Here is a 27,327-nt window from a genome sequence, read left to right as displayed (position 1 = left end):
ACTCTTGCAAGAAATAAATTCGTAGGGGGTCAGTTGGGAAATGCCCCTTACAATGGTGGTCATAATGCCACCGTGTTGCCCCTAATGTAGTTGAAGGAACACATGACATTTGCATGTTTGGTGACCTGAGAGGGTTTTTCCCTTGTAGAAGGTGCCAGGTGTGTAAATGTAAATATATAATAATATGTATGATAAAATATCAATCACACATTAGCAGCGCTTCAACACAGAGTGTACTGTGTAAAAAAATATAGCTAGAATAATCTACTGTGATTAAACTATATATAAGAGATATTAAAATAAAAGCAGCAAACTTGAATAAAAATGTGCACAAATGGGAAAAAAGGGTAAAAAAGTCCACTGACATAACTCCTTTAAACCACATAAATCCCAGTAGCCGTGGTGTTAAAAGATCAGAGAGATCAGTGTCTCCAAAATAACCTGAATAAGACTTCACCACACCTCGTGGATGATCTCCCCCACAGGCAGAAAACTCACCACAAATAAATGTAAAAAGGGCCAATGTAATCAAACTTCTCAGCACTAACTCCGATGCCTGTATGAAAGGATCACATTACCTCCCCTCGGGTTGGATCACATAAAACCAGGGAACCATCTGGAACGTGCGGGTCTTCCAGTCCGGTTGGGATCTTCCACTGATCAACCTGCAGCTTCAGCGCATTCACTTCATCAATGTCGCCGGGGACCCTGAAGACCTCGGCTATGGTCCTAAAAAAGGGGAATCAACCCCCGCTTTCAGAGAGCGGGATACTGATCGTCTGCTGAGAATTGGAAAGAAGGAGGTAAAGCCCTTGAGTAACTGCCTGCCTCCTGGGATCACCTCCACGCTCCTGAGACTGTGCTGGGAGACTTAGCAAACCTTCTGGCAATTGCACATATTGATGTGCCATCCTGGAGGAGTTGGACTGCTTGTGCAACCTCTATAGGGTCCAGGTATCGCCTCATGCTACCAGTAGTGACACTGACCCTAGCCAAATGCAAAACTAGTGAATAAAAGTCAGAAAAAATGAGTAGGGAAGAAAATGTCAGTGGCCTCCACCTGTTAAACCATTCCTGTTTTTGAGGTTTTCACATTGTTGCCAATTTAGTGCACTTGTTAATTTCATTAACACCAAAGCAGCTGAAACTGATTAACAAACCCCTCTGCTACTTAACTGACCCGATCAATATACCAGGAGTTTAATTGACTTGATGCTATACTCTGATTAAAAAGTGTTCCTTTCATTTCTTTGAGCAGTGTGGGCTATACTCGCCATATAAGACTACACCCCTTCTGTAACGTAGCAGAGTATAAAATGTGAGGACTACTTTACATGGCCCAAAACGAATGTCCCTATTAATCTCTTAACCCGCTGGATGTGCTGTAATACTAGATGTACAGTAGCGTAGTAAAAAATGTGAGGACTACGGTACTTTACATGGCCCAAAACAAACGTACCTATTAATCTCCAAGCAGGGTAAGTGCACAGGGTGTAATCTCTCAACACGCTGCATGTGCGGTAATACTGTACCAGTATGTAGTGTAGCTTCGGCTACATACAGTATACCGCACTGAGCCAATCACGGTGAGCAATGCATTCTTTTATTGAATACAAACTCTGCTCGGATTGGTGGAGTCAGAGAGGCGGACTGATGATATTACTCTATTTATGAATAGAATACATTGCTCACCCTAATTGGCTCAGCACGGTATACTGTATGTAGCCGAAGCTTTGGTACATACGGGTACAGTATTACCACACATCCAGCGCATTGAGAGATAACACCCAGTGTACTTACCCTGCTTGGAAATTAATAGAGATGTTTGTTTTAGGCCATGTAAAACACAGTAGCCCTCACATTTTTTTACTCCGCTATGGTACATACATTATTACCGCACATCCAGCGGGTTGAGAGATTATTAGGGACGTTCGTTTTGGACCTTACACATTTTTCTCCATGTATAAGATGACCCCCTATTTTTGGGGGATGTTTTTAAAGTTAAAAAGTCATCTTATATGCTGGCAAATTGATTTTTTTGTGTTTTTGAATGTGGCTGTACAAGTTTAGGGATTGGGGTTGGCACTAAGTGCAGTTTTTTTTTTTCTTTTTGTATAAATTCCCCCCTATAGACAGTTAACATTTTTCTTGGTGTTGCACTTAGCTCTGCCAAGTCTTGTTGGATCCAGAAATATGCAGGTACCATCAGATGGGAGGTCAATTAGCCACAGCTCAAGGAACCCCTAGCATCCTCTGGAGAAACCCCAGGGTTCCATGGAATCCTGAATGAGAATGACTAGTTTAGATCCTCCATCACTTAGAACTGTATACATTGTATCCACTTGTCTTACTTCCATTAGAAATCTAAAAAATAAGAAGTTTATTCCTAATTTTGTGGGTGGGTCAATGCCAATTATTATTTCAAACTCATCCATTGAAGGACACAGGAACTCCTAAATCCTTTTTTTTTTTTGGCTTATACTAAATGGATTCAGGTTTCCAACAGCTCGAAAGTGGAGTTTCACTCCCTCCCTTTCTCACCTCCATCTTTCCTTTGTCATAAAACAAATGAGTAAATCTCAATCAAAACCTTTAGGATTATCTGAATATAGATATTATTGCCCCAGTTCCTGCATTAACGTGGTTTCTAGGATTTTTTCTAACTCATTCAATGTTCCCATATTGAAATAACCATCCACCCAACCTGGACCTTAAAACTTTGAATGTCTTCATTCCAGTCTATAAATTCTACAGGGAATCCACTGGGTCTCACTTTGCCTCCCTGCAATAGGAAATCTTCTGGCTTCTGTGGACATCAAGGAGGAATACATACATGTTCCCAACTTTCCAGCATATTGCCCTTTACTTTGCTGTGGGGGTCCTACACTATCAATTTGTGGCTGTACTCTTCTGCATCTCAGGTGTTCCCCAACATGCTGGAGCCATTTTTAGCCCTTTTGTGTTCTTGTGGTATCCCCAATGAGGGATAACTAAATGGCCACTTGTTGAGGAAAAAATTGGCGCAGGCTCTGCTGGACAACATGGCTTTGACTGTCCACACATTACAGCAGTTTGGATGCATCCTGAAGGTTAAGAACTTATCGCTGGAAGGTCTACCAATTAGTGTGATGACACAGAAAGGATGGAGGTAAAAAAATCAAGGAGAAATTAGGGAGCAAACCTTTAGTGTGTGACCCTTGGAAACCATTTCTTCAACATAAACATTAGAGATGTACATTTTTTAAGCAAAAAATTAGGTTGTTAGACATACTGGGGTTGCTTTACTAAAACTGGAGAGTGCAAAATCTGGTGCAGCTGTACATCTGTGCATGGTAGCCACTCAGCATCTAACTTCAGCTTGTTCAATTAAGCTTTGACAATAAAACCTAGAAGCTGATTGGTTTTTATGCAGAGCTTCACCAGATTTTGCACCATTTTTAGTAAATCAAGCCCACTGTGTCCCACAGTGGACACTAGATAAGGATCTTACAGCAAGTCCATAAATTCTATATTGATGCCTTTGGGCCAATGGTACATCCAGGTTACTGCACAGATACAGTGCAGTATTGTATTTGGTTGTATCTGCATTTTAACATCTGGTTCTGGTTGTCCAGTTTACCCAGAGACATAAAGGAACAATTTGCTGCATGGTTTATTTTTTTGTGTTTTGTTATGGAAGTAAGATATGTAGATACATTTTGTTCTAAGGAGGCTCCGTGCACTTTACATTGGAGGCTTTTTTGTTCCTTTTGGCCCTCCTCATCATAACATATGGTTATACTTTCTAAAATGTTTCACTTCATTACCTAAATATGGAAAATATTATAATTTGGTGAGACTGAGAGAAGGAAACTGATCAAAGGAAGGGATATCACAGAGCAATTAAACTGGCCTTACACTAGTAGATTCTCGAACAATTGTTCATATGATTATTTGAATGAAAATTCTCAGTACATTTGACTGGACGAATGAGACCACCCGAGCCGAGTCACAGCTCCCTGTGTCCATTTAGACACGGAACTGTGACACAGCCCTGCCCTCTCTCTCTCTGCTGATTGGCTGGCTGACTTTGATTGACAGCAGCGGGAGCCAATCGCGCCACGCTGCTGTCTCAGCCAATGAGGAAGGGAGTCTAGGGCAGCTGAGACACTCCTGCAACATCGCTGGATAGAGATGGGTTTAGGTAAGTATAAGGGGAGCTGCTGTACAGAGAAGTTTTTTTAATCCTAATACATAGAATGCATTAACATAAAAAACAACCTTCTTCCTTTACAATCCCTTTATATTGTTTGTCTCCCAGCTGTACCTAACCCAGTCAGCACTAGTTCCTCTCTGATACACAACATTGTGAGTAGCTTACATGGTTCCATCTCCAGTTTGCATGTTGATCCTGGACGCTCCCAGCTGAGTCTTGAAGATGTTAAAGAATACTGAGGTCCAGTTGAATGTCACATGATCTAATGGATGCAGCTTAACTGCAGAATCAATAAACTTAGAGTAGGTGTCTCCAGGGACCAGATTTCCACTACAGAGAGAAAAATGTAAAAAGAAAATAAATGTATGATTATTTAAAGGTATATGATTATCATAATTATATATACAGTATCTCACAAAAGTGAGTACACCCCTCACATTTTTGTAAACGTTTTATTATATCTTTTCATGTGACAACACTGAAGAAATGACACTTTTCTACAATGTAAAGTAGTGAGTGTACAGCTTGTATAACAGTGTAAATTTGCTGTCCCCTCAAAATAACTCAACACACAACTATTATTGATGAAACCGCTGGCAACAAAAGTGAGTACACCCCTAAGTGAAAATGTCCAAATTTGGCCAATTGGGCATTTTCCCTCCCGTGTCATGTGCCTTGTTAGTGTTACAAGGTCTCAGGTGTGAATGGGGAGCAGGTGTGTTAAATTTGGTGTTATCGCTCTCACTCTCTCATACTGGTCACTGGAAGTTCAACATGGCACCTCATGGCAAAGAACTCTCTGAGGATGTGAAATAAAGAATTGTTGCTCTATATAAAGATGGCCTAGGTTATAGGAAGATTGCCAAGACCCTGAAACTGAGCTGCAACACGGTTGCCAATACCATACAGCGGTTTAACAGGACAGGTTCCACTCAGAACAGGCCTCGCCATTGTCGACCATAGAAGTTGAGTGCACATGCTCAGCGTCATTTGGGAAATAGATGAGTGCTGCTAGCATTGCTGCAGAGGTTGAAGGGGTGGGGGGGTCAGGGGGTCAGCCTGTCAGTGCTCAGACCATACGCTGCACACTGCATCAAATTGGTCTGTATGGCTGTCATCCCAGAAGGAAGCCTCTTTTAAAGATGATGCACAAGAAAGCCCACAAAAACAGTTTGCTGAAGACAAGCAGACTAAGGACATGGATTACTAGAATCATGTCTTGTGGTCTGATGAGACAAAGATACATTTATTTTCTATTTTCTTCAGATGGTGTCATGCATGTGTGGCGGCAAAAAGGTGAGGAGTACAAACACAAGTGTGTCTTGCCTACAGTCAAGCATGGCGGTGGGATTGTCATGGTCTGGGGCTGCATGAGTGCTGCTGGCACTACAGTTCATTGAGGGGACCATGAATGCCAACATGTCGTGTGACATACTGAAGCAGAGCACGATCTCCTCCCTTCAGAGACTGGGCTGCAGAGCAGTATTCCAACATGATAACAACCCCAAACACCTCCAAGATGACTACTGTCTTGCTAAAGAAGCTGAGGGTAAAGGTGATGGACTGGCCAAGCATGTCTCCAGACCTAAACCCTATTGGGCATCTGTGGGACATCCTCAAACGAGATGTGGAGGAGTGCACGGTCATACACCAGCTCTGTGATGTCATAATGGAAGAGTGGAAAAGGACTCCAGTGGCAACCTGTGAAGCTCTGGTAAACTCCATGCCCAAGAGGGTTAAGGTAGTGCTTGAAAATATTTGTGGCCACACAAAATATTGACACTTTGGTCCCAATTTGGGAATTTCCACTTACGGGGTGTACTCATTTTAGTTGCTAGCGGTTTAGACACTCATTGCTGTGTGTTGAGTTATTTTGAGGGGACAGCAAATTGACAGTTATACAAGCTGTACACTCACTACTTTACACTGTATCAAAGTGTCATTTCTTCAGTGTTGTCACATGAAAAGATATAATAAAATATTTACAAAAATGTGACGGGTGTACTCACTTTTGTGAGATACTGTATACAGTATAGGGCTGTGAAGTGGGTGTAGGTGGAGTCCATGTACTGGAGAAGGAAGAGGAGAGATGATCCTTTGAGGCCATTCCTAAACAAGATGCAGGCTGATAGGAAAGAGGGATTTCCCCAGCTGGGCATCACCCTCAATATCCATCTCAGTAGCTGGAAGGCCCCCCTATAACCGGACAAGAGGTAACCGCCTGTATTATGAGTGGAAATGTCTTGACTCATTACATTCTGTTTTAGAGAAATATCTGCACTGAAGAGGTTTGAATATCCCTTGCTTAACAGTAAAGAAAAAGTAACAGTTGGACTGGACTTACTTTATTTTGTGCTCTGGCCTATATCTGGGAACTTTAAAGTAGGCCTCTTGATCAAAAGATGTTGGTGCTTTTATTGTGTTTTATTTGGACATAAAACATACTGACTTCCTCTGGTAATGGAAGTAGTTCAGATTAGCAAAATTGGACTTGCATTGGCATGTCCACATTCACTCTGCCCTGCCAACAATTTGGCGTAGTTGGCAGGATAGGACACGAAGAGAGTCACGGAATACCTTGAGACATCTGGGAAAAGAGATGTCAGAGAAAAGAGGAGAAGTTTTTGGAACTTTCTAGAATTTTCTTGAAGGGAAGGCATGTGCAAAAACAAGAGGAGGAGCATTATGTGCTTAAAAGGTGGAAGTGTGAGATACGCCCCTGAGGGGGAGTTTGAAACAATACTGTCAGTGAATATTGCCGCCACTAGGCGTGTTTCCAGTGAGATGGAGCGGCTCTCCCTCAGCAAAATAGCTGAATCCGAAGTTGTTCAGTGTTAACCAATAATCTCTCTGCTAAGGTAGCTTCAACCAACTGCTGTGTCTGGAGGCTGCAGACCATAAGGACATCTCTACTGGGAGTGCACAGCCTATCTTGGAGGATGACAGTATAGATACTGCGGAGGTGACTGAAGTACCTCCATTTGTGGAGAACACTCCTTTAGAGTTTGTTTCTTTACCTTCTACCTTGTACTCCCAAGTTGTACATCTAGCCCACCCTACTTGGGCCTTGCCTTTTGGGGCTGTGACACAGGTTCCCACTGTAATGGACAAGGGGCTTGGTGTAAGACATGCCAGAGTATGCCCAATGTAAATCTGCCCCCCAAAAAGAAAGATTCCAGAGAAGGTTAACTAGGTTCTCCTGTTTACATGGAGCAATATAAACTTGACGTTAGGTGCTCATAATTCACAGGGAAGCTTGCCATAAACTGTACAAATATAACTACTGTGCAACCCAATCTGGATAGTAATAGAGGTGCAGCTCTCCTCAGATTGAGGAATTCTGTACTTTACAACAAAAAAACATAAGAAGGTGCAGTAACCGTCTCCAAATATTACTCCCAAACCAAAAAACAATGTTAGCGTAACAAAGTTACAGAGAATCTTTTTCCCCTCCCCTTCTCCCCTTTTCCCCTCTTTCTTTCCTACTTTTTTGTTTTTTTATGATTTGTCTTACTACTCTATCCCTTTTTTTTCCTATGCTTATTATTTTTTACTTTTTCTCTTGGCATGGGTGGGTGCCCTCTTGTTGTCCCCAATGCCCACCATGGGGGAGGTTTTGGTGCTTTTGCCTTGTGCTCTAACTTTGGCACTCGCCCTGGTGCTCTATTGGGAAGCTGATCAGTAATACCCATTTTATGTTCAGACAGATTATGTAATTGTGTATTATTACTGTACGTAAAAGATTAAAAAACATTGCACAAATACTGCATTACTGTTATTAAAATATATTTATTATATATTTGTGCTCCATTACAGACAGTTCTTGGGCTCATTTTATCTCCTCAGTTCTTGGGCTCATTTTATCTCCTGAATAAGTGATAATTGTCGCTAAACATAAAGAGGAATAGCCACATACTGTCATCCCATCTGACACCATCTGGTATCTGATTCTCTGAGCTTTGGTGGCCACTGATCAGTTTGGAGAAATGTGTGTGACTTCATACGGGCTGACGCCTGTGTAGGCTTTCTCTGTACCTTATGTTTTCTAAGGAATGTAATAAAAGTCTGTTCATTTTATATTTACACTGTGTGAACTCCATGTTTCATGGTTACCAACATAGTCAATTTTTTAGCCTTGTGCTTCGTTGTATTTCCTCTAAAAAACAAAAAAGGGCGCAGTAACCTTCTAAAAATTATACTCACAAACCAAACAGGAATGTTAGCCTAACAAGGTTACAGAATCCAGAAGTCAGCCCTCCAACCTCATGGAATTACATGGATGACAAAACCAACTGACGCATTTAGGGGGAATGGCCCCCTTCTCAGTTTTGTCATCTGTGCTATTCTATGAGGTTGGAGAGCTGACTTCTGGATTCTGATATGCTAACATTCCTTTTTGGTTTGTGAGTATAATTTGTATCTTTAAATAAAGTGCTGGGGATGATGCACTAGGCTTTTGCGAATTTGCCCCCCTTTTTTGTTTCTTGTTGTTTAAAGTTTTCAAGCTCAGTTAGAGTTCGACTAGGAGTTCCCTTATGTTCCAAAGGAGGTGTTTAATTTAGTGGATGAGGAGTGGCAGTGGATATATGATTGAGCAGTGTGGGAATCCCTCAGGACTCCCAGACAGCATCAGGACTGGGCTCAGGACTTTTACTGGTGTTTCAAAGAGTGTACTCTGGGACAACACATTATGAAAGACCAGGTATTGCTGGTCCACCCCAACAGAGATTATGCAGTGCTTTCTGTTCGAAAGTTGCATCCTTATATGGGTAAAACTTTTTGTTAGCCCGATCCCAGAGATACTATATATAAGTAAGAGTAATGTGGACCTTGTTCTTTTTATTAGGACATGCTTAGTGCATTATGTGCAGATATGTTAGTTGTTTTTTTTTTTTATTTCTCATGTTCGTAACACATTGTCAAGTAATGTGCCTGCTCTATGCATGTGGACTGAAGTAGTTTCGGGGATCTGAGGTTTAAAGTTATATTGATAATGTTTAAACATTAGTCTCTATTGACTACATTAGACAACTGGAATAGTTTTTGACTTTGCCACAAGTGATTCTATTGCCTGTATCATATACCCAAATCCACCGCTCCGCACAAGTCTTGCCCCTCCTGTACTTGGCCACCTGGGTGCCGGCCACTTTAGTCTGTCTCCACTCCCCATCAGAAACATGAAAAAATGTATCAGCTGCACTCCACTGTTAGCTCCTCCTGCCATATTTATCAACAATCTTGTAAGTAAGCCAGAAGCAGTGATACACATTAAGAGAGGTGGGTTACCAGGTGAAGACATTGCTGTATGCAGTCATGCATGCAGTTATGCTAAGAGTGGAGCACTGCTGATGCATTTTCTTCGTATTAATCCTGCCTGTATTATTTATATATATATATATATATATATATATATATATATATATATATATAAGTGGTGATGTTACTGCTTACCCTGGTTAGGAAGGGTTTTAAGTAGGCAGAAGAAAAATGACCCTAGCAGTGGGGCCCCCTACACTCCAAGAGTTAAATGCTTATAAAGTGGAAATAAAGGCAAAACCTAACTAACTCTAAGCCTACTCAGCCACATTCAAAGCATAATCGATCTAACCCTGTAAAGAGAAGATCGCTATACTTACCTGGTCTGAAGCCGCTCTGGTCCGGTCCCCAGCAGTGCCCTCTGTGTGCAGGAGAAAGTGGACAATGGCTGGGAAATACCTGGGAAATGATGTCACCCATAGACTTACTATAGGGCTTTTGCTGTCGGCTGCCTCTCCAACACACTGAAGCCGCAGGTAACAGCTCAGCCTAGGGACCGGAGCGGCTGCACAATAGGTAAGTATAGTGATTTTTTCTTTACAGATCTAGATAGATTAGGCTTAGAATGTGGCTAAGAGTAGGTTTGGAGTTAGTTAGGTTTTGCCTTTAATTCCACTTTAGGTCTAGAGGAATAAGCTGTAATACTTACAGTACCTTAACCCTCACTTCAGCATGCTTCCTCCACATCCATCCAACAAAGCATTTTCTCTAAGGTGCTCTGGCCAGCACGCTAATGCCATTAAAAAAAAATGCATATTCCATAGTTCTATCTTGTACATGAGGGCTTGGAGGGCACTCCCACAACCCATAGCATCAGAGAAAGGAGTGAACTGCAGTCTGCCAGAGTAAGTATTACTCCTTATTCCTCTATCCCAAGAGTATTGCAGTTTGCAGAGGCAACAGTGCCATTTTTTTTTAAATATATTCAGAATTCAGCTTTAATGACTGGGTTTACATATATTTTATTACACAGCAAGAAATCACCAGGACATTATGGGATTTTCTAGAGATAGCACAGCAGTAACCATTTCCTTTCTGACTGGCTGTCTCTCACTGAAACTCCAGACCAGCAATGGGAGGAATCATTGCTATGGAGGGGATGGAGTTACTGTAATGAGTCCTTCCCTCAAGCAGGCCATAGATGATACAAAATACACTTGATTCCTCCATCAACACAATGATTGTTGATAGGGGAATGCCTCCCACTGCGCTATTTTATTCTGCCAGCAGGGGACGTGCGGAGCATTCCCGACAGGCAGAATACAATGGTTGCTGCTAGCAGCTATAGCCACTGGCAGGAACCGTATGTAGAAAAATCTGACAGGCTAGTTGTGCCCAAGTCGATCAATGGATCCATTCAAATTTGGCCAGTCCCTGCTGATTCAGCTGAATTTCGATCTATGTAAGGCCGGCTTTATGTGTGTAACTTTCAGTTTTAGCTTTTAAATTTTACAAACACCAGCCTTTTTCTACATGTCCAGTTCTACATGACACATTTCAGCACACACATACCTAGGTACAGTATATTAATTCATAATTTGCCATGGCACAGTCATATATTATGTTTAGAGCCGTCCTACCTCTCCAGATGATGCTTGGTCACGTTACCTCCAACTCCATAAATGGATATGTACATTTTCCCCAATGTTTCTGCCGTCCCATTTAATGTTAGAGAAATTTTATATCTCCAACCTGCAGAGAAGGTAGAATGCCAGGAGGTTATCTCGATCTTCAGCATGAAACATTCAGTTCCATTATTTATTTTACAGGAAATTCCAATCCTGACAATTGTAAGGCATTCTAGGAGTTTCTCATCTTATTTCACCAGATCTCAAACACAGAAAAAACCCCCCAGAGAATTCAATTCTGTACAGTATCACGATTCACAGATATTCTGCCAATTTTGTTTATGCCCCCAAAAACCTGGAGAAAGAAGTCCTTTTTTTTCATATTTTTATACCTAGTACAGTAGTAGGTAAACATATTCAGCTGGACTTGTTTTGTAATGTTTATGATTTTTCCCTGCTTATCTTTGCTTTGCTTCTTCTGTTCTAATTTTAAAATTCTTCATTAGCAGAGGCATAGATGAGCAGCAAAATGTCTTCAGCATTACAGACCAAGTCCAACTGAAGGTGACCTGCTAAATGATGCAACATGAGCTGAATTAAATGAGAATGTCACTCTTTTTTATATACACATCCCAACAATTTCCTAGGACTCTTTCTCCCCATTACACCATCATATATTGTACAGAACTCTTCATGGTACATCACTCCAGGTCATCTCCTGGAAACTGAAGAAAAAAAATAAAATGAAAAACTGAGCAGCAGAAAAAATGTTAATGTGTGGTGAAATCCCAAGCTGCTCTTTAAATGTCCCCAGTGGTCTTCCAGCAATACTCACTGGAGAAGTGCTGAGGATCTGCGCCCGTGTTCAGGTAGAGCTGCATCTTCAGGTCTTTAAAGTTGTAATACTGTTCTGAGTGATGGCCCATAGTGGGGCATCTCTGGAGGGGGCAGGGAAAACAGGAACCCTGCAGGGAGAAGACACAACCATTTATTATTACAGAATGGCACTGCTCAGAGGAAATTTCATCACAGGACAATAATCAGGGTTTTAGTTTTTAGAAATTAGCATTAAATTATAGCAAAAGCCAAAACTTTCCTTTTTTTTTTAAATCGAGTAGGGGATGGTGAAAAAAATTGATTTTTAATTCATTCTTACCTGTAAAATCCATTTCTTGAAGTACATCACGGGACAGAGCCATAAATCATAACATATGGGTTATATAGCCACCTATAGGTGAAGGACACTGGCACCCAATCAGAATTGATGACCCCCTCCCATACAGGAAGTAACTCAGTTTTGTAGCAAGCAATAAAAGACCCCATAGAAGAGGGTAGGGACCTCTGTGTCCAGTGATGTACTTCAAGAAATGGATTTTACAGGTAAGTATGAATTAAAAATCTAATTTTCTTTTCGAACATCACAGAAGACAGAGCCATAAATCATAACATATGGGTCGTCCCAAAGCAATGCATCTGAGGGGAGGGGGGGACACAAAAAAATACCACCATCTAACCCCAAAGAAGGATTACACCGCTGCCTGCAGAACACTGCGACCAAAAGCAGACTCCTTGACGACCAGGTTGTGGCCTTGCCAATCTGAGACATAGAGGCTTGATGGCGATGTGCCCAAGAGGCACCTACCCCTCTGGTAGAATGTGCCTTTACAGGAAAAGGTGGAACCTTTCCTATTAAACAATACGCCTGGGTAATAAACTGGCGAATCCAACAAGAAATCGTAGATTTAGATGCTGCCAACCCCTTTCTGGGGCCTTCTGGCAGCACAAACAAACTCTCAGTCTTACGAATCTGAGCTGTTTCCTGTAAATAAAACTTAAGTGCATGCATTACATCAAGAGAATGCAATAACTTTTCCTCCTCTGAGTGAGGATTTGGAAAAAAAGAAGGTAGTATAATGTCCTGATTCAAATGAAAGGCGGACACTACCTTGGGCAAAAAATCTGGGTGAGGACGTAAAATCACCCTTTCTTGATAAAATATCAAGAATGGCTCTTTACAAGAAAGAGTTGCTAGTTCCGATACCCTTCTAGCTGAAGTTATCACAATCAAAAAGACCAGTTTTCTGGTCAAATGAACCAGGGGAACCTGCCCCAGAGGTTCAAAAGGCTGTTTTTGCAAAATTGCCAATACCAAATTTAAATCCCAAGGACACAATAGTGGCTTCACTGGTGGAAGCAAATGCAATATTCCCCGGACGAAGGTTTGAACCAACGAATGAGAAGCGATCAGTTCCTGGGAAAAAACGATAAAGCTGAAATCTGCCCTTTAATTGTCCTCAGGGCTAATTTCATATCTAACCCTGCTTGCAGGAAGGATAGAATTTTACCAAAAATAATATATGTGCGGGGATGCCATTTCCTTGCTTCACACCAGGCAATGTAGGATTTCCAGACCCTGTAATAAATATTTCTAGAGACTGCCTTCCTGGCATTTATCAGTGTATGAACTGCGGAGCCAGATACACCCTACTCTTCCAAGATTAAAGGGCCATACACACTATAAGATTTTCTAAAGACTTTTTTCTTCAGATTTACCTTTTCTATGTAGTGCAAGGGCCTGCCAGATTGCATACAAATTGAAAGTGTTTAGGATTGACCTCATATTATATGGTTTTGGTAAATCTAAAGGAAAAAGTCTTCAGAAAATCTTATAGTGTGTATGGCCCTTAAGGCTTCAATAGCCAAGCCATCAAATTTAGAGACTGTACAGCAGGGTGGAATATCAGACCTTGAGAGAGCTATTCCGGACGCAGTGGAAGAACCCAAGGCCTCGTCACTGCCAACCTCTGGATTTGTGCATACCAAATCCTCCTCGGCCAAGCTGGAGCTACGAGAATTACTGGTCTCCCCTCTAGCTGGATACTGTGCAAAAACGCAATATGAGCTGTACCAGAGGAAAGGCATAGATCAGGGAATACTCCTCCCAAGGAATCACCAAAGCATCCACTCCAACTGCGAGTGGATTCCTGGTCCTGGACACAAATCTCTCCAACTTGTTGTTGAACCTGGATGACAGCAGATCTACATCTGGGACCCCCCAGTGTGGGCAGATCATTTGAAAAATCTCAGGATGTAAAGACCATTCCCCCGCAAACATCTGTTGACAGCTCAAAAAATCTGCCTGCCAGTTCTCTGGAATGAACACTGCTGTCAGGCATGGCACAAACTTCTCTGCCGAGGACAGGATAATATCCACCTCTTTCTGGGCTGATCAACTCCTTGTGCTTCCTTGATGGTTGACATAAGCCACGGCCGTGGCATTGTCGGATTGCACTTTGACAGGGTGACCCCAAAGTCTGGGCGTCCATAATTTCAGAGCAAGACTGACTGCACGAATTTCCAAAATGTTTATGGGAGACGACTCTCTACCCAAGATCATTTCCCCTAGACAGTAGCTTCCTCCAGAACTGCTCCCCAGCCAGGGAGACTGGCATCTGTAGTCACTACCTTCCAGGTCACTAGAAGAAAGTATTTCCCCCTCTCCAGATTTTTGGTCAACAACCACCAATTCAGACTCTGTCGTAATCTTGGTAGTAGAGATATGGACCGGTCCAAGGACTGAATTTTTCCATTCCACGCAGACAGAATGTTGTTCTGCAAGGGTCTGGCATGGAATTGAGCATAGGGATTGCCTGGAATGTGGACACCATCTTCCCCAGTAACATCATGCAAAGGCGTATAGAAGGATATCTCAGCCTTACTATAGACTGAACCTGACCATTCAGGTCTGAGACCTTCTTGCTGGCAAGAATATCTTTGCCTGCACCATGTCGACAAGAAGCCCCAGGTATTCCAGACGCTGGACTGGCTGTAATGCTGACTTTGCTAAGTCCAGTATCCAACCCAGACGTTCCAAAAAATGTACTGTCTGAAGGATATTTCGGCTTAGAGCCGACGCTGATCATTCCCTCAGGACCTTAGAACAGCCAATACTGGAGCTAGGATCTTTGTGAACACTCTTGGAGCTGTGGCCAACCCGAAGGGCAGGGCCACAAACTGGAAATGATGGGTTCTAATCGCAAAACGGAAAAACCTTTGATGGGTCTGAAATATAGGCACATGAAGATATGCATCCTTGATGCCTATGGATGCTAGAAATTCCTCTCCCTGCAGGGAGGCTATGACTAAACAAATTGATTCCATGCGGAAAGAATGACGATTCAGAAACTGATTCAGCGCCTTGAGATCCAAAATAGGTCTCACATCCCTGTTTGGTTTGGGGATTATGAATAGGTAATAGGTTTGAGTAAAAACCCTTGAACCTTTAGTTTTCTGGAACCTCGGTTATCACCCTCTGAGCTCTCAGCTGGTCCAATGCCTGAAAGAGAGATCTTTCTTTTAGGGTATCTGTTGGTATACTTGACCTCATAAACCGAAGATGCGGAAAAAACAAATTCCAGCTTGTATCCCTGTGAAATGGTGGAGACAACTCAGTTGTCCTGAATCGACTCCACCCATACCCCTGAGAACTGCAGGAGCCTTCCCCCCACCCAGGCAAGTGGGAGCATCCCTTCACTGAGAGGGTTTAGAGGAAGATTTGACTGATCTCTGAGCCCAGGGCTTTTTCTGACCCTACCCTGAAGGCTTTAGTCTGGATGCACGTCGCCACTGCCTGGAATTGGAAGCACTGGTATTATGAGTGCTGGGGATTTTAAAGGAAGGATGCCTTCTCTTCCTCTTTACAGGTAGCAACGTACTCTTCCCCCCGAGATCTTTTGGATATACTTATCCAGATTATCACCAAAAAGACGTTCTCCCTGAAAGGGGAAGCTAGCCAGTCATTTTTTACCTGATAATTCCACAGACCAGCTCTTTAACCAAAGGATTCTGTGCATATGCACTGTCATCAGAGCAAACCGTGGCATTTGCCTTATGGGGTCCGTAAAAGCATCTACTGAGAAACACAAAGTGTGAGGCAGAAGGAACTGTCTTGGACTCTCGCTTTATGCGGTCTTTCAAAGACTGACACACTCCTATGGCTGCTACTGCTGGTTGTACTGCAGAGCCTGCAACCACAAAGGAGGCTTTCAATAAAGATTCCAACCTTTTATCAGCTGGATCTTTAAAAACCTGGACAGGTAAATTCTTGTTAACCGAAGAAATGGCTGCATCCACAGTGGGAATTTTTCATCTCTTAGAAAACGTATCTGCCATAGGATATAACAATGAAAAGCTTTTAGGAGGAACAAACATCCTGTCAGGATGATCCCAGTCTTTATACACTTCTTTTTTTGTTTAATATATTTTTATTGAAAAGAAAGGGTTTTACAATACTGAAAAGAAAGAAAAACGGAAATTATACCTAAAGTGTAACAGACAGTAGACATATTCCAAAACCAATTGTGTTACAGGTAACAATAACATAGGGTAGCAGGATCAAGCAGATGCACTGGTGCACTTGTAACCCACATATGCAGGAATTATAATGCATAACTACTAGGTATAAGAGCGAAGGCGCTCATTGCCAAATAAGAGGAGGAGAGGAAAATGAAGAAAGTAGAGAAGGAAAAAAGAGAAAGAACGAAAGGGGAAGGGAGCTGGAGGGAGGGGGGGGGGGAGAGGGAAGGGGGAAGGAGCCTCCCAGGCTCCTATGGTGTGTTCTATAACGACAAAAGACCAGATCAAGGAGAATCTACCGACAAAAATCTAGCATAGGTGGAGGAATGAGTAAACGCTAGCCAACAGGCCCAAGTCTTGTGAGCCAGGGGGGCAAGTCCTCTGAAATCCCGGGTCATGTCTTCCAGGCGGTAGATGCGGTAAACAGAATGCAACCATTGATGTATGGGGGGGGGGGGGGCAATAGATTGTTTCCAGTACTTAGGTATGAGAGCCTTGGCGGCATTAAGTAGGTGTGGAGTGATAGACTTGCGGTAGCGAGCAGAAGACAATTTGGTGTCATGAAACAGTACAGTCCATGGATCATTAGGAAATGGGGAGCCCTGAATGTCCTTGATTAAAGACAATATTGTGGTCCAAAAGGGTCGGATGATCGGGCATGACCACCATATATGGCCGTGCGTAGCTCTCAAACCGCACCCCCTCCAGCACAGGCCAGGTATAGAGGGAATCATGCTGTGGAGTTTAGCAGGTGAATAGTGCCATCGGGTTAACAGCTTGTAGTTGGCCTCAGCTGTCCTGGTGGAAATAGCAGAGGTGTGCGACATGGACAGGATGGTATTTTCCTGTCTTGCAGATAAAGGGCTTTGTAGATCCAACTCCCATTGTTTCAGGAAGGAGGGGGTGGAGCAAGGGAGCAGTGTGTCCAAGGCTTTGTAGAACTGAGATAGTATCCCCGTGCAAGGTTTTGAACGGGTTAGGATTGCTCGAGTGGATTTAGAGAGCGTAAGGTCCGTAGCGGTTGAGGGAGAGCTCTCACAAATTGCTTCAGCTGGTGATATTTCCAGTAGTCCATGAAAGTTATGGGTGAGGATAGGTTATAGGTAGAATCCCGTCAGTGGAAGTTACGTGATGAAGCCACTGCTAGAAAGATGGGTCTCGGTAACCCGGTATGAAGAGTTCATGACCCAGTATTGGCATAAGAGGAGAATTGTACTGGATGTTGTGGGATGTGTGGAGTGCATCCCACACGTGGAAGACCAAGCTGGTAAGATGGGACATAGTATCAACGAGGTTTATAGCTTTCAGTGGGATCCAGATCTGGTTGAACAGAGGAGTGGCCGCTAGCTCCTGCTCCAGTTGGACCCAAAGCTTCAATTGGGAGGAGTGCTGCCAGTCGGCTATCCGCGTGAGGGAGGCAGCAGCCAGATACCTCCCAAAGTCAGGTACCGCCAACCCCCCCCCGACTCTTAACTCTCGAAAGAAGAGAAAAAGCTATGCGAGGGTGCGAGCGGCGCCAGACATATTGCTTCACCAAGGAATTCAATATCTGAACAAAATTACCAGGTACGTTAAACGGAAGCATTTGGAACAGGAAGAGCACCCTGGGCAGCACGTTCATCTTGATGACATTCACCCTGCCCAGCCAGGAGGTAGCAAGATGATGGGACTTGTGTAGGTTTGATCTGATTGAATTAAGTAAGGGGATATAGCCATATCATTGATGTTAGCGGTGAGGTGGACTCCTAAATATTTGAGGGAGTAAGGCTGCCAGGCGAAGGGGAAGGATGGGCGCATAGAAACCAGTGAGGGGGGGATGGATATGTTCAAGATTTCAGATTTCGAGAGGTTAATTTTGAAGTTGGATAGTGAGCCGTATTGATGAAATTCGGAGAGGAGATTGGGGAGTGATAGGAGAGGTTGTTGAACGTAAAAAAGAATGTCGTCAGCATAGGCGGCGTATTTATGTGACGTCGCCCCGACCGTAATGCCGTAAATGGACGGGTTAGCTTGGACTCGGACAAGGAAGGGTTCAAGGGACATGACGAAGAGAATGGGGGAGAGAGGGCCGCCCTGTCTAGTTCCGTTGGAAAGTGTGAAGGGGTCACTTAGAATGCCATTAACCCGTATTTGAGCTGTGGGGGCAATGTATAACGCTTTAATCATACAGAGTAAACGTGGGCCAATACCGAAAGCTTGGAGGGTGGTCATCAGGAACTCCCAGTCCACCCTGTCAAAAGCCTTTTTGACATCTGTGGAGAGCAGCAGGGTGGGCTGGGAGCGTCGCCAGACACGGAATAAGAGGGAGATCGTGCAAGATACATTGTCCCTGGCGTCGCGCCCAGGGATGAAGCCCGTTTGGATATTCGCAATGCTGGCAGGTAGAAGCAGAAGTAATCTATTAGCTATGACTTTGGCGTATTGTTTAGCATCTATATTCAATAAAGATATGGGGGGATAGCTGGGGCAGAGGGAGGGGTCTTTGCCCTCCTTTGGTAATACAGTCACATGGACGTGTAATGTCTAAGAACGTAGGGAGTCACACTCCGGAAGGGTATTTACATATGAGGCCAGATGTGGGAGAAGGGTGTCCGTATACTGTTTATAATAAGATACAGGAAAAACCGTCTGGGCCTGGGGCTTTACCCAAGGCCATGGAAGCCAGGGCCGTGTGCAATTCGGGTACAGAGATATTAGCTTCCAGGGCGTCAAGTTTTTTTGGGGGAATGGGCGGAAGATTGGAAGAGGCTATGTACTCGGACATGAGCGATTTCCTCATGCAAGAGTCAGGGACAGCCTTGGGGACTGCATATAAGTTTTTGTAGAAAGCATGGAACTCGGCTGCGATGGAGGTTGAGTCATACACCAGGGAGTCATCGGTGTGTTTGATCTTGGGGATAAAGGAAGCTGCTTTTTGTTGCTGCAAGGAGCGCGTTAGTTGTCAACTGGGTTTATCCCCCCACTTGTAGACCCGTTGGGAGACTTTGTGGAACATGGCTTTATTTTGTGCATGAAAGAGGGCTTTAACCACTTCCATACCGCGTCATGTAAAATGACGTCGGCAAAGTGGTTGTGAGGATCCGGGCCGCCGTCATATGACGTCGCCCGGATCTCCCCTCTACTGCGCGCCCCCGGGGGCGCGCAGCGCGGCGATCGGGGGTGAGGCTCGTCCCTCGGACATAGCCCATCCCTGATCAAGGTAAACAGCCAATAGAAATTGGCTGTTTACCACGTGATCGGCTGTGTCAATCACAGCCGATCACATGAGCGGCTCCAGCATGAGCCGCTCGTTCTCTCTGCAATGCGCGCCCCCGGGGGCGCGCAGAGCAGCGATCGGGGACGAGGCTCGTCCCTCGGACAGAGTCGATCCCCGATCTAGGTAATGAAATTGGCTCTTTACCACGTGACCGGCTGTGTCCAATCACAGCCGGTCACAAATGTCAACAGAGAACACGGTAACAAGCTGTCACCGTGTTCTCCTCCTCACACACTGATCCTGTGTGAGGAAGAGTGTGGTAACAGCTAGTTACCAATCATAGTGCACCCCAACCACACTGATTGCCCCCCCCCCCCAATAAAGAGCACCTGTCACTAGCCCATCAAAGTACCCGAGTACCTGTCACCAGCCCATCAGGTACTCAGATGACAGGTACTCGGGTACTCTGATGGGCTGGTGACAGGTATTCGGGTACTCTGATGACAGGTACTCGGGTACTCTGATGACAGGTACTCGGGTACTCTGATGACGGGTACTCGGGTACTCTGATGACGGGTACGCAGGTACTCTGATGACGGGTACTTGGGTACTCTGATGACGGGTACTCGGGTACTCTGATGACGGGTACGCAGGTACTCTGATGACGGGTACTCGGGTACTCTGATGACGGGTACTCGGGTACTCTGATGACAGGTACTCGGGTACTCTGATGACAGGTACTCGGGTACTCTGATGACAGGTACTCGGGTACTTTGAGTACCTGTCAACGGAGTACCTGTCATCAGAGTACCTGAGTACCTGTCACCTACCCATCAGAGTACCCGAGTACCTTCCACCTGCTCATCAGAGTACCTGACGCCTGAAGTACCCGAGTACTTGCCGCCTGCTCATCAGTACCCATCACTACTCATCAGTACCTATCACGTATCAGTACTGATCATCAGTACCCATCAGTACAGTATCACCTATCAGTATCAGTACTACTCATCAGTACTTATCACCTGCCTGCCACCTGCCCATCAGAGTATCCGAGTACCTGTCACCTGCCTATCGGAGTACCCGAGTACCTGCCACCTGCTCATCAGTACCAGAGTACCTGTCACCTGCCCAACAAAGTACCCGAGTACCTATCACCCTTCATACAGCCACCATGTCCAAGTCCAAAAAGGTTTATATACGTCCTCCGTTTAAACCTAAATACCAGTGTTATGGCAGCAGATAGCTGCCATAACCCTGGTATTTTTTTAAACGGTGGACGGTTGGCTTTCCGATAAGGGTGGTCCCAGCGGCGGATTCGCCGTGGGATCACCCTTCCGGGATGGCGGAAGAGGCGCCCCCCCCCTCCCGCCGCGTTCCGGTCCTTTTCCCCGCTTACCGGACCCGCCGGCAGCGGGGAAAACGATCCGGTCCCAGATCCTCACAGACAGGATGTCGAGTGAGGGCAAGCTTGCCCTCACTTGACTCTATGGTCTTGGAGGACCGGAGCTACAGAAAATGTTGTTGCCTAGCAACCGGTTTAAAGGTCCTTTTTTTTTTTTTTCATTTTATATAATAATTTTTTTTTTTTTTTTTTCTATCTTTTAGTGTACTTGTGAGATCTGAGGACTTTTTGACCCCAGATCTCACAAAAAAGAGGTCCTGTCGTGCCTATTTCTATTACGAGGAATGTTTACATTCCTTTTAATAAAAATAAAAATCATCAATTTTTTTTTTTTTTTTAAACGGTGTAAAAATAAAAAATAATAAATAAAATAAATAGTTAAAAAAAAAAAAAAAATTAAAGCGCCCTGTCCCCGTGAGCTCGCGCGCAGAAGCGAACGCATACAGAAACCCAGCCCACATATGTAAACGGTGTTCAAACCACACATGTGAGGTATCGCCGCGATCGTTAGAGCAAGGGGAATAATTTGAGCCCTAGACCTCCTCTGTAACTTAAAGATGGCAACCTGTAGAAATTTTTAAATTGTCGCCTATGGGGATTTTTAACCGGTTGCCGACCGCCGCACGACTATATACTGCGGCGGTCAGCCCCAGCCAGGCAGAGTGACGTATCGGTACGTCACTCGCCTGTCACTGACTTGCGAGCCTATCGCGGGCGGGCGCGCGCCCGCCGAGGCGCGCGCCCGCCGCGGCTCGTTCACAGGCAAGTCAGTGCGTGTGACCGGCGGACTCGATGTCCGCCAGTCACACTGCGATCGCTCCTGTGAAGGGAGAAAGACAGAGCAGCTTGTGTAAACAAGCTGCCTGTCAGTTCTCCCTGTGTAAAAGTGAAGATCTGTCCGTTCTACTATGTAGAACGGTGGATCTTTGCTTTTACACCAATAGGAATGTCCCTACACAGTTAGAAGCACGCCCCTAGGACACACTTAACCCCTCCCTGTCCAATAAAGTTAACCCCTTCCCTGCCAGTGTCATTTTTGCAGTAACAGTGCATATGTATAGCACTGATTACTGCAGTAATGTCACTGGTAACCCCAAAAGTGTCAAAAATGTCAGTCAAGGGTCCGATCTGTCCGCCGCAATGTCGCAGTACCGAAAAAAAAAATCGCAGATCGCCGCCATTACGCGTTAAAAAAAAAAACACCAAAAATGACAGAAATCTTTCCCTTTGTTAGTAAACGCGATAACTTTTGCGCAAACCAATCAAAATACGCTTTTTGCGATTTTTTTTACCAAACATAGGTAGCATAAAACAAATTGGCCGAAAAATGTTAAAAAATTTTGATTTTTACTTTTTTTTTTGGGGAATTTCATATAAAAAATGTGAAAAATATTGTTATTTTTGCAAAATTTACGCTCTTTTTTTGTTTATAGCGCGTGATCAAAAAATCGCACAGGTGATCAAATACCACCAAAAGAAAGCTCTGTTTGTGGGAAAAAAAGGACGTCAAATTCGTTTAGGTACAGCGTCGCACGACCGCGCAATTGTCCGTTAAAGTCACGCAGTAAAAAATCGCAAAAAAACCCCTGGTCCTTTAGCAGCCAAATCCTCCGGGGCTTAAGTGGTTAAGTACCAAAGTTTGTCGCCATTCCGTGAGCGTGCGCAATTTTGAAACATGACATGTTGGGTATCTATTTACTCGGCGTAACATTATCTTTCACATTATGGAAAAAAATTGGGCTAACTTTACTGGTTTCTTATTTTTTAATTAAAAAAAGTGAATTTTTTCCAAAAATATTGCGTTTGGAAGACCGCTGCGCAAATACGGTGTGATAAAAAATATTGCAATAATCTCCATTTTATTCTCTAGGGTCTCTGCTAAAAAAAATATATATATAATGTTTGGGGGTTCTAAGCAGTTTTCTAGCAAAACAACTGATTTTAGCTTGTAAACACCAAATGTCAAAAATAGGCCTAGGCAAGTGGCTAGGATGCATGATGGTGCGCCTTGGATGATGGGCCCCTCTATATGGCTAGGCTGTGAAAAAGTCTCACACATGTGGTATTGCCATACTCAGGAGGAGTGGCAGAATGTATTTTGGGGTGTCATTTTTGCTGTGTACATGCTATGTGTTAGGAATATCCTATAAATTGACAACTTTGTGTAAAAAAAAAAAGTTTTCATTTTTTTCCCACATTTTCCAAAAACCTGTGGAAAAAAATGATATGTTCAAACGACACATAATGCCTCATAGAATATACGTTGGAGTGTTTGCTTTCCAAAATGGGGTAATTTTGTGGACTTTTCCATTGTATTGGTGCTCTAGGGCCTTGAAAAGTGTGATAGGTAGTAAGAAAGTTTTATGTGTATTTATGCTCCTAGAATGCCTGAAGGTGCTTCTTGGACGTGGAGTCTCTTTTTGTGGCCAGGCTGTGTAAAAGTCTCACACATGTGGTATCGCCATACTCGGAAGGAGTAGCAGAATGTATTTTTGGGTGTAATTTTTGCTGTGTACATGCTATGTGTTAGAAATAGCTTATAAATTGACAACTTTGTGGGAAAAAAAAGAAAAAAAATTTTTTTTCTTCATTTTCCCAAGAATTGTGGGAAAAAATTACAACTTCAAAAAACCCACCATGCCTCTTACTAAATACCTTGGACTGTCTACTTTACAAAAAGGGGTCATTTGGGCGGTATTTGTACTGTCCTGACATTTCAGGGCCTCAAGAAAGGAGATAGGCCGTCAGTACATCTGGTGTGATCAATTTTCAGTAATTGGTACCATAGCTTCTAGACTCAATAACTTTCACACAGACTAAATAATTTGGGTTAATTTTACCAGAGACATGTAGCAGTATACATTTTGGCCCAAATGTATGAAGAAAAATTAATTTTTTGCAAAATTTTATAATTGAAACTAAAAAAAAGTGTTTTTTTTTTTCAAAATTTTTGCTCTTTTTTTGCATATATCACAAAAAAAAAACCCCAGTTGTGATCAAATACCACCAAAAGAAAGCTCTATTTGTGTGAAAAAAATGATAAAAATTTTGTTTGGTTACAGTGTAGCATGACTGAGCAATTGTCATTCAAAGTGTGAGAGTGCTGAAAGCTGAAAATTGGTCTGGGCAGGAAGGGTGTCTAACTGCTCTGTATGGAAGTGGTTAAGTTCCTCACGTTTCTGTGTCAGTGATGGTAAGGTGGAAGTCGCAAGGGAAGCCTTGTGGACACACTCCAGGGACTGAATTTCTGCAATGAGGGCGGATTGGCGTAAGGAGCACTCCTTTTTCTTTCGGGAGCCTAGTTCCATGAGCTTACCCCTTATGCAAGCTTTGTGAGCTTCCCAATGTACGGCCGGGCTGATAGCTGATGAGGAGTTGTTAGAGAAGAATCTGGCAAGCTCCTCACTGATCGCCTGTTTGTCCAGTGGATCATTGAGTAAGGAGTCATTTAGTTTCCAATTAGATCTTTTATGTGGGAGAGAAGGGATTTTTATGATCAGGCGGACGGGGGAGTGGTCTGAGATGGAGGATGTGGCAATGGTAGGGCAGTCGACTAGTTCCAGGTGGAAATGATCCACGAGGAAATAGTCAAGTCAAGTCTCGAGTAGGAGTTATGTGTTTTGGAAAAATATGAATAGTCCCTATCCGAAGGATGGAGGGCACGCCATACATCCACTAGTTGGAATTCATGGAAGTGTTTGCGGAGATAGTTCATGCGTTTGTGTGCTATGTGGGACTTACGGGAGGAGGTGTCGAGATTGGTGTCTAGAGGAACGTTGAAGTCACCAGCAACTAGTAAGATACCAGAGGCAAAATCATGAAACCTGCGAAGGGTGGAGGCTAGGAAACCCACTTGATCTTGATTAGGAGCGTAGATATTGGCAAGTGAACAGGTGGTGCTGCCCAGGGTACCCTTCAAAAATAGAAACCTTCCATCATCATCGGAAATCATGTCTAGTAGTTTAAAGGAGGACCCCTGGCGAAACCCAATGGCAACACCCTTAGAGTTGCGGACATCCGAAAGTCCATAATACCAGAGGGGGTAGTTAGGGGAGGACAGCTTAAGGCTAGAAGAGTGAGTGATGTGGGTTTCTTGAAGAAACATCGCTTCTCCTTTTAAGGAATCCAATTCACAGAATAAACAATGGAGTTTAGCAGGGGTGTGAAGGCCTCTCACATTATATGTGACACAGGTTTCTGTCGCCATGGGGATCGCAGTGGGTAGGAGAGAATATTAACTCGGTAGCCAAGACACACCGAGGAGCAGGAATAGGGGGGAGATAGTAAAGCAAGGAGTAAAAAGAGAGTCATAGCAGAGAAAAAGAGAAAGGAGCATAAGGAAGGGAGAGGCCGGCGATGCGGCAGCATAGCGGCGAGAAAACACTCACCAACGAGTGGGGGAACGGTAATCCCCACCAGCGGTCCACCCAGGAGACCAGCTACCCGGAAGGAAACGCTGGTGGAGAAGAGCCAAACACCGCTCAAAAATAAGGAAGGGGTGGTCACTAGGAGGGAGAGCCGGACCGAACCTGTATAGGTAAGGCATGGAGCTCCCCCGCAATGGATAAGAAACAAAAGTAAGACAAATGGTCAGCAAAACAATTAAAAGCTTAGCAAATCGGAGCAACAACATGAACCGCTTAGGTCACAACTTAGAAAGGACACCCCAGAAAGAGCACGAGTAGACCCCCATAGGACGCTGAAGGCATCGCAGGGGGATCAGGTGTGAGGCATCCAGTGAAAGAACTGCAGTGGGAGGAGAGCAAAGCCTCAAGTAGATTTGTGTGATGAGTGAGAGCTGGCGGGAGACTTCTGTTTCTTTGAGAGCTTCTGCCAGTGGGCATCCACGGGAGCAGATAAATTTGGTAAGGCATCTTCCTGCCATCCAGGGAGCTCAGGTGGTGAAATGTTAAGGTCGAGGCAAAAATTCTCCAAGTCCTCCGGGAACCTCAGTGTAGCGGAGTGGCCATCCCTGGTGGCAATCAGGCAGGAAGGGAAACCCCAGCAATATGGGATGGAGTTAGCCCGCAGCTTCTCGGTAAGGGGCTTCAATGCCCTGCGGAGCTCCAGGGTCTCCCGGGCCAGGTCTGGAAACAGGGAGAGGTGGATCCCATCAAATTCCAGGGATTGTGCTTTCGGGGGTCTGAGCATAAGCTCTTTTTCAGGGTAGTGGTGGACCCTGCAAATGACATCCTGTGGAGTATCTACTTGGAGGTTACTTGGGCGGAGGGCTTTGTGAACCTTGTCAATCCGCATTAGGTTGTCTATAGGGAGACCTAACAGTCTGTTAAAGATGCCACGTACCGTTGGTAGAAGGTCAGGGTCTTTGGTTGCCTCAGGGAGGCCGCATATTCTTATGTTGTTGCGCCTGTTCCTGTTCTCCTGGTCCTCCAGCTTGTAAAGGGCCATTCTTTGTGCCAGGATCAGCTTTTTGGTGGTGCTTTGTAGTTCATGGATGGCTGCAGCGTGGGAGTCAAGCCTGTGTTCATATTCTTCTACTCTAGTGAACACATGTGCTAGATCACCCCAGACTTAAGAGGCCTCTTTCTTAATAGATTTAAAAAAAAACGCGGAGCATGGATGCCAGGTCAGCGTTGGTGGGGAGACCGCTCACGAGTGCCGCCACCGCTGACTGACTGGGGGACTCGTCTGTGCCGTCTGAGCTGCAGGAAGAGGCCGGTGATCTATGGCGTGCTGGGGGTAGCGGAGCTAATACTACCAAGCGAGAGGCCTAGTCCCCCGGCGTCCTGGGAGTCTTCTGTTTCCGCAGCCAGGACAACGTTTGATGGAGCCCGAGGACGGCGTCTTCTGCAACAGTGACCTTCCGGTACGTTTCCCCATGGTGGAGAAGAAGATTGGCGGCGTTCATAAGATGCTGAGAGCTGAAAATAGCGGGGATCGCGGAGGAGCTCCGGTAGCGTGCATCCTCACAGCAGCATGCGTAGGCCACGCCCCCTTTATACACTTCTTGCTCCAAGAGCGGATGTATGGGAAATGTCCAAGGACTCTGAGAGGGGCGCAATGAGCTCAGGGTATCAGTTGTCTCTAAGGTCAGAAGTTTAAACTCAGCCCGGACCATCTCAGTAAGAGACTGAATAAACAATCTCTGGGATTGAGAGGCTGATAGAGATTCCTCTGACTCCCCAGAAGTGGGATTCAGATTTCAGCTTGACCTTCCATAGGGTCACCCTCAGCTACATCTTCTGCCCAATCCTGAATTGATTCAGGGGGGGGGGGGGGCTCAGGAGAGGGGATCTAAAACGCTTCTTTCCTCCATGTGGTGGTGCAATCATGT

The 27,327-nt window shown here is 44.4% G+C and overlaps 2 protein-coding genes across 2 annotated transcripts in view; both read right to left on the bottom strand.

Moving 5' to 3' along the window:
- LOC309563814 (inactive pancreatic lipase-related protein 1-like) overlaps nucleotides 1-27,327 on the bottom strand; it is a 252,508-nt gene that overhangs the window by 1,217 nt on the left and 223,964 nt on the right. The window lies entirely within an intron of this gene.
- The window catches only part of LOC309563294 (inactive pancreatic lipase-related protein 1-like), a gene marked incomplete at its 3' end in the record, with an annotated part of 66,981 nt that continues 44,010 nt past the window's right edge, over nucleotides 4,357-27,327 (bottom strand). The window contains exons 9-11 of the mRNA XM_082267698.1: nucleotides 11,915-12,044; nucleotides 11,092-11,203; nucleotides 4,357-4,525 (exon numbers count right to left, since the gene is read on the bottom strand). Of these exons, the coding sequence (XP_082123824.1) occupies nucleotides 4,357-4,525; nucleotides 11,092-11,203; nucleotides 11,915-12,044 (411 nt within the window). The remainder of the gene's footprint in view (nucleotides 4,526-11,091; nucleotides 11,204-11,914; nucleotides 12,045-27,327) is intronic.

This window comes from Pelophylax lessonae (assembly GCF_965119305.1).
Source record: "Pelophylax lessonae genome assembly, chromosome: 9".
In the NCBI taxonomy this organism is placed as follows: Eukaryota; Metazoa; Chordata; class Amphibia; order Anura; family Ranidae; genus Pelophylax; species Pelophylax lessonae.
The sequence above is the reverse complement of the archived record's forward strand: the minus strand, read 5'-3'. Positions and strand labels throughout refer to the sequence as shown.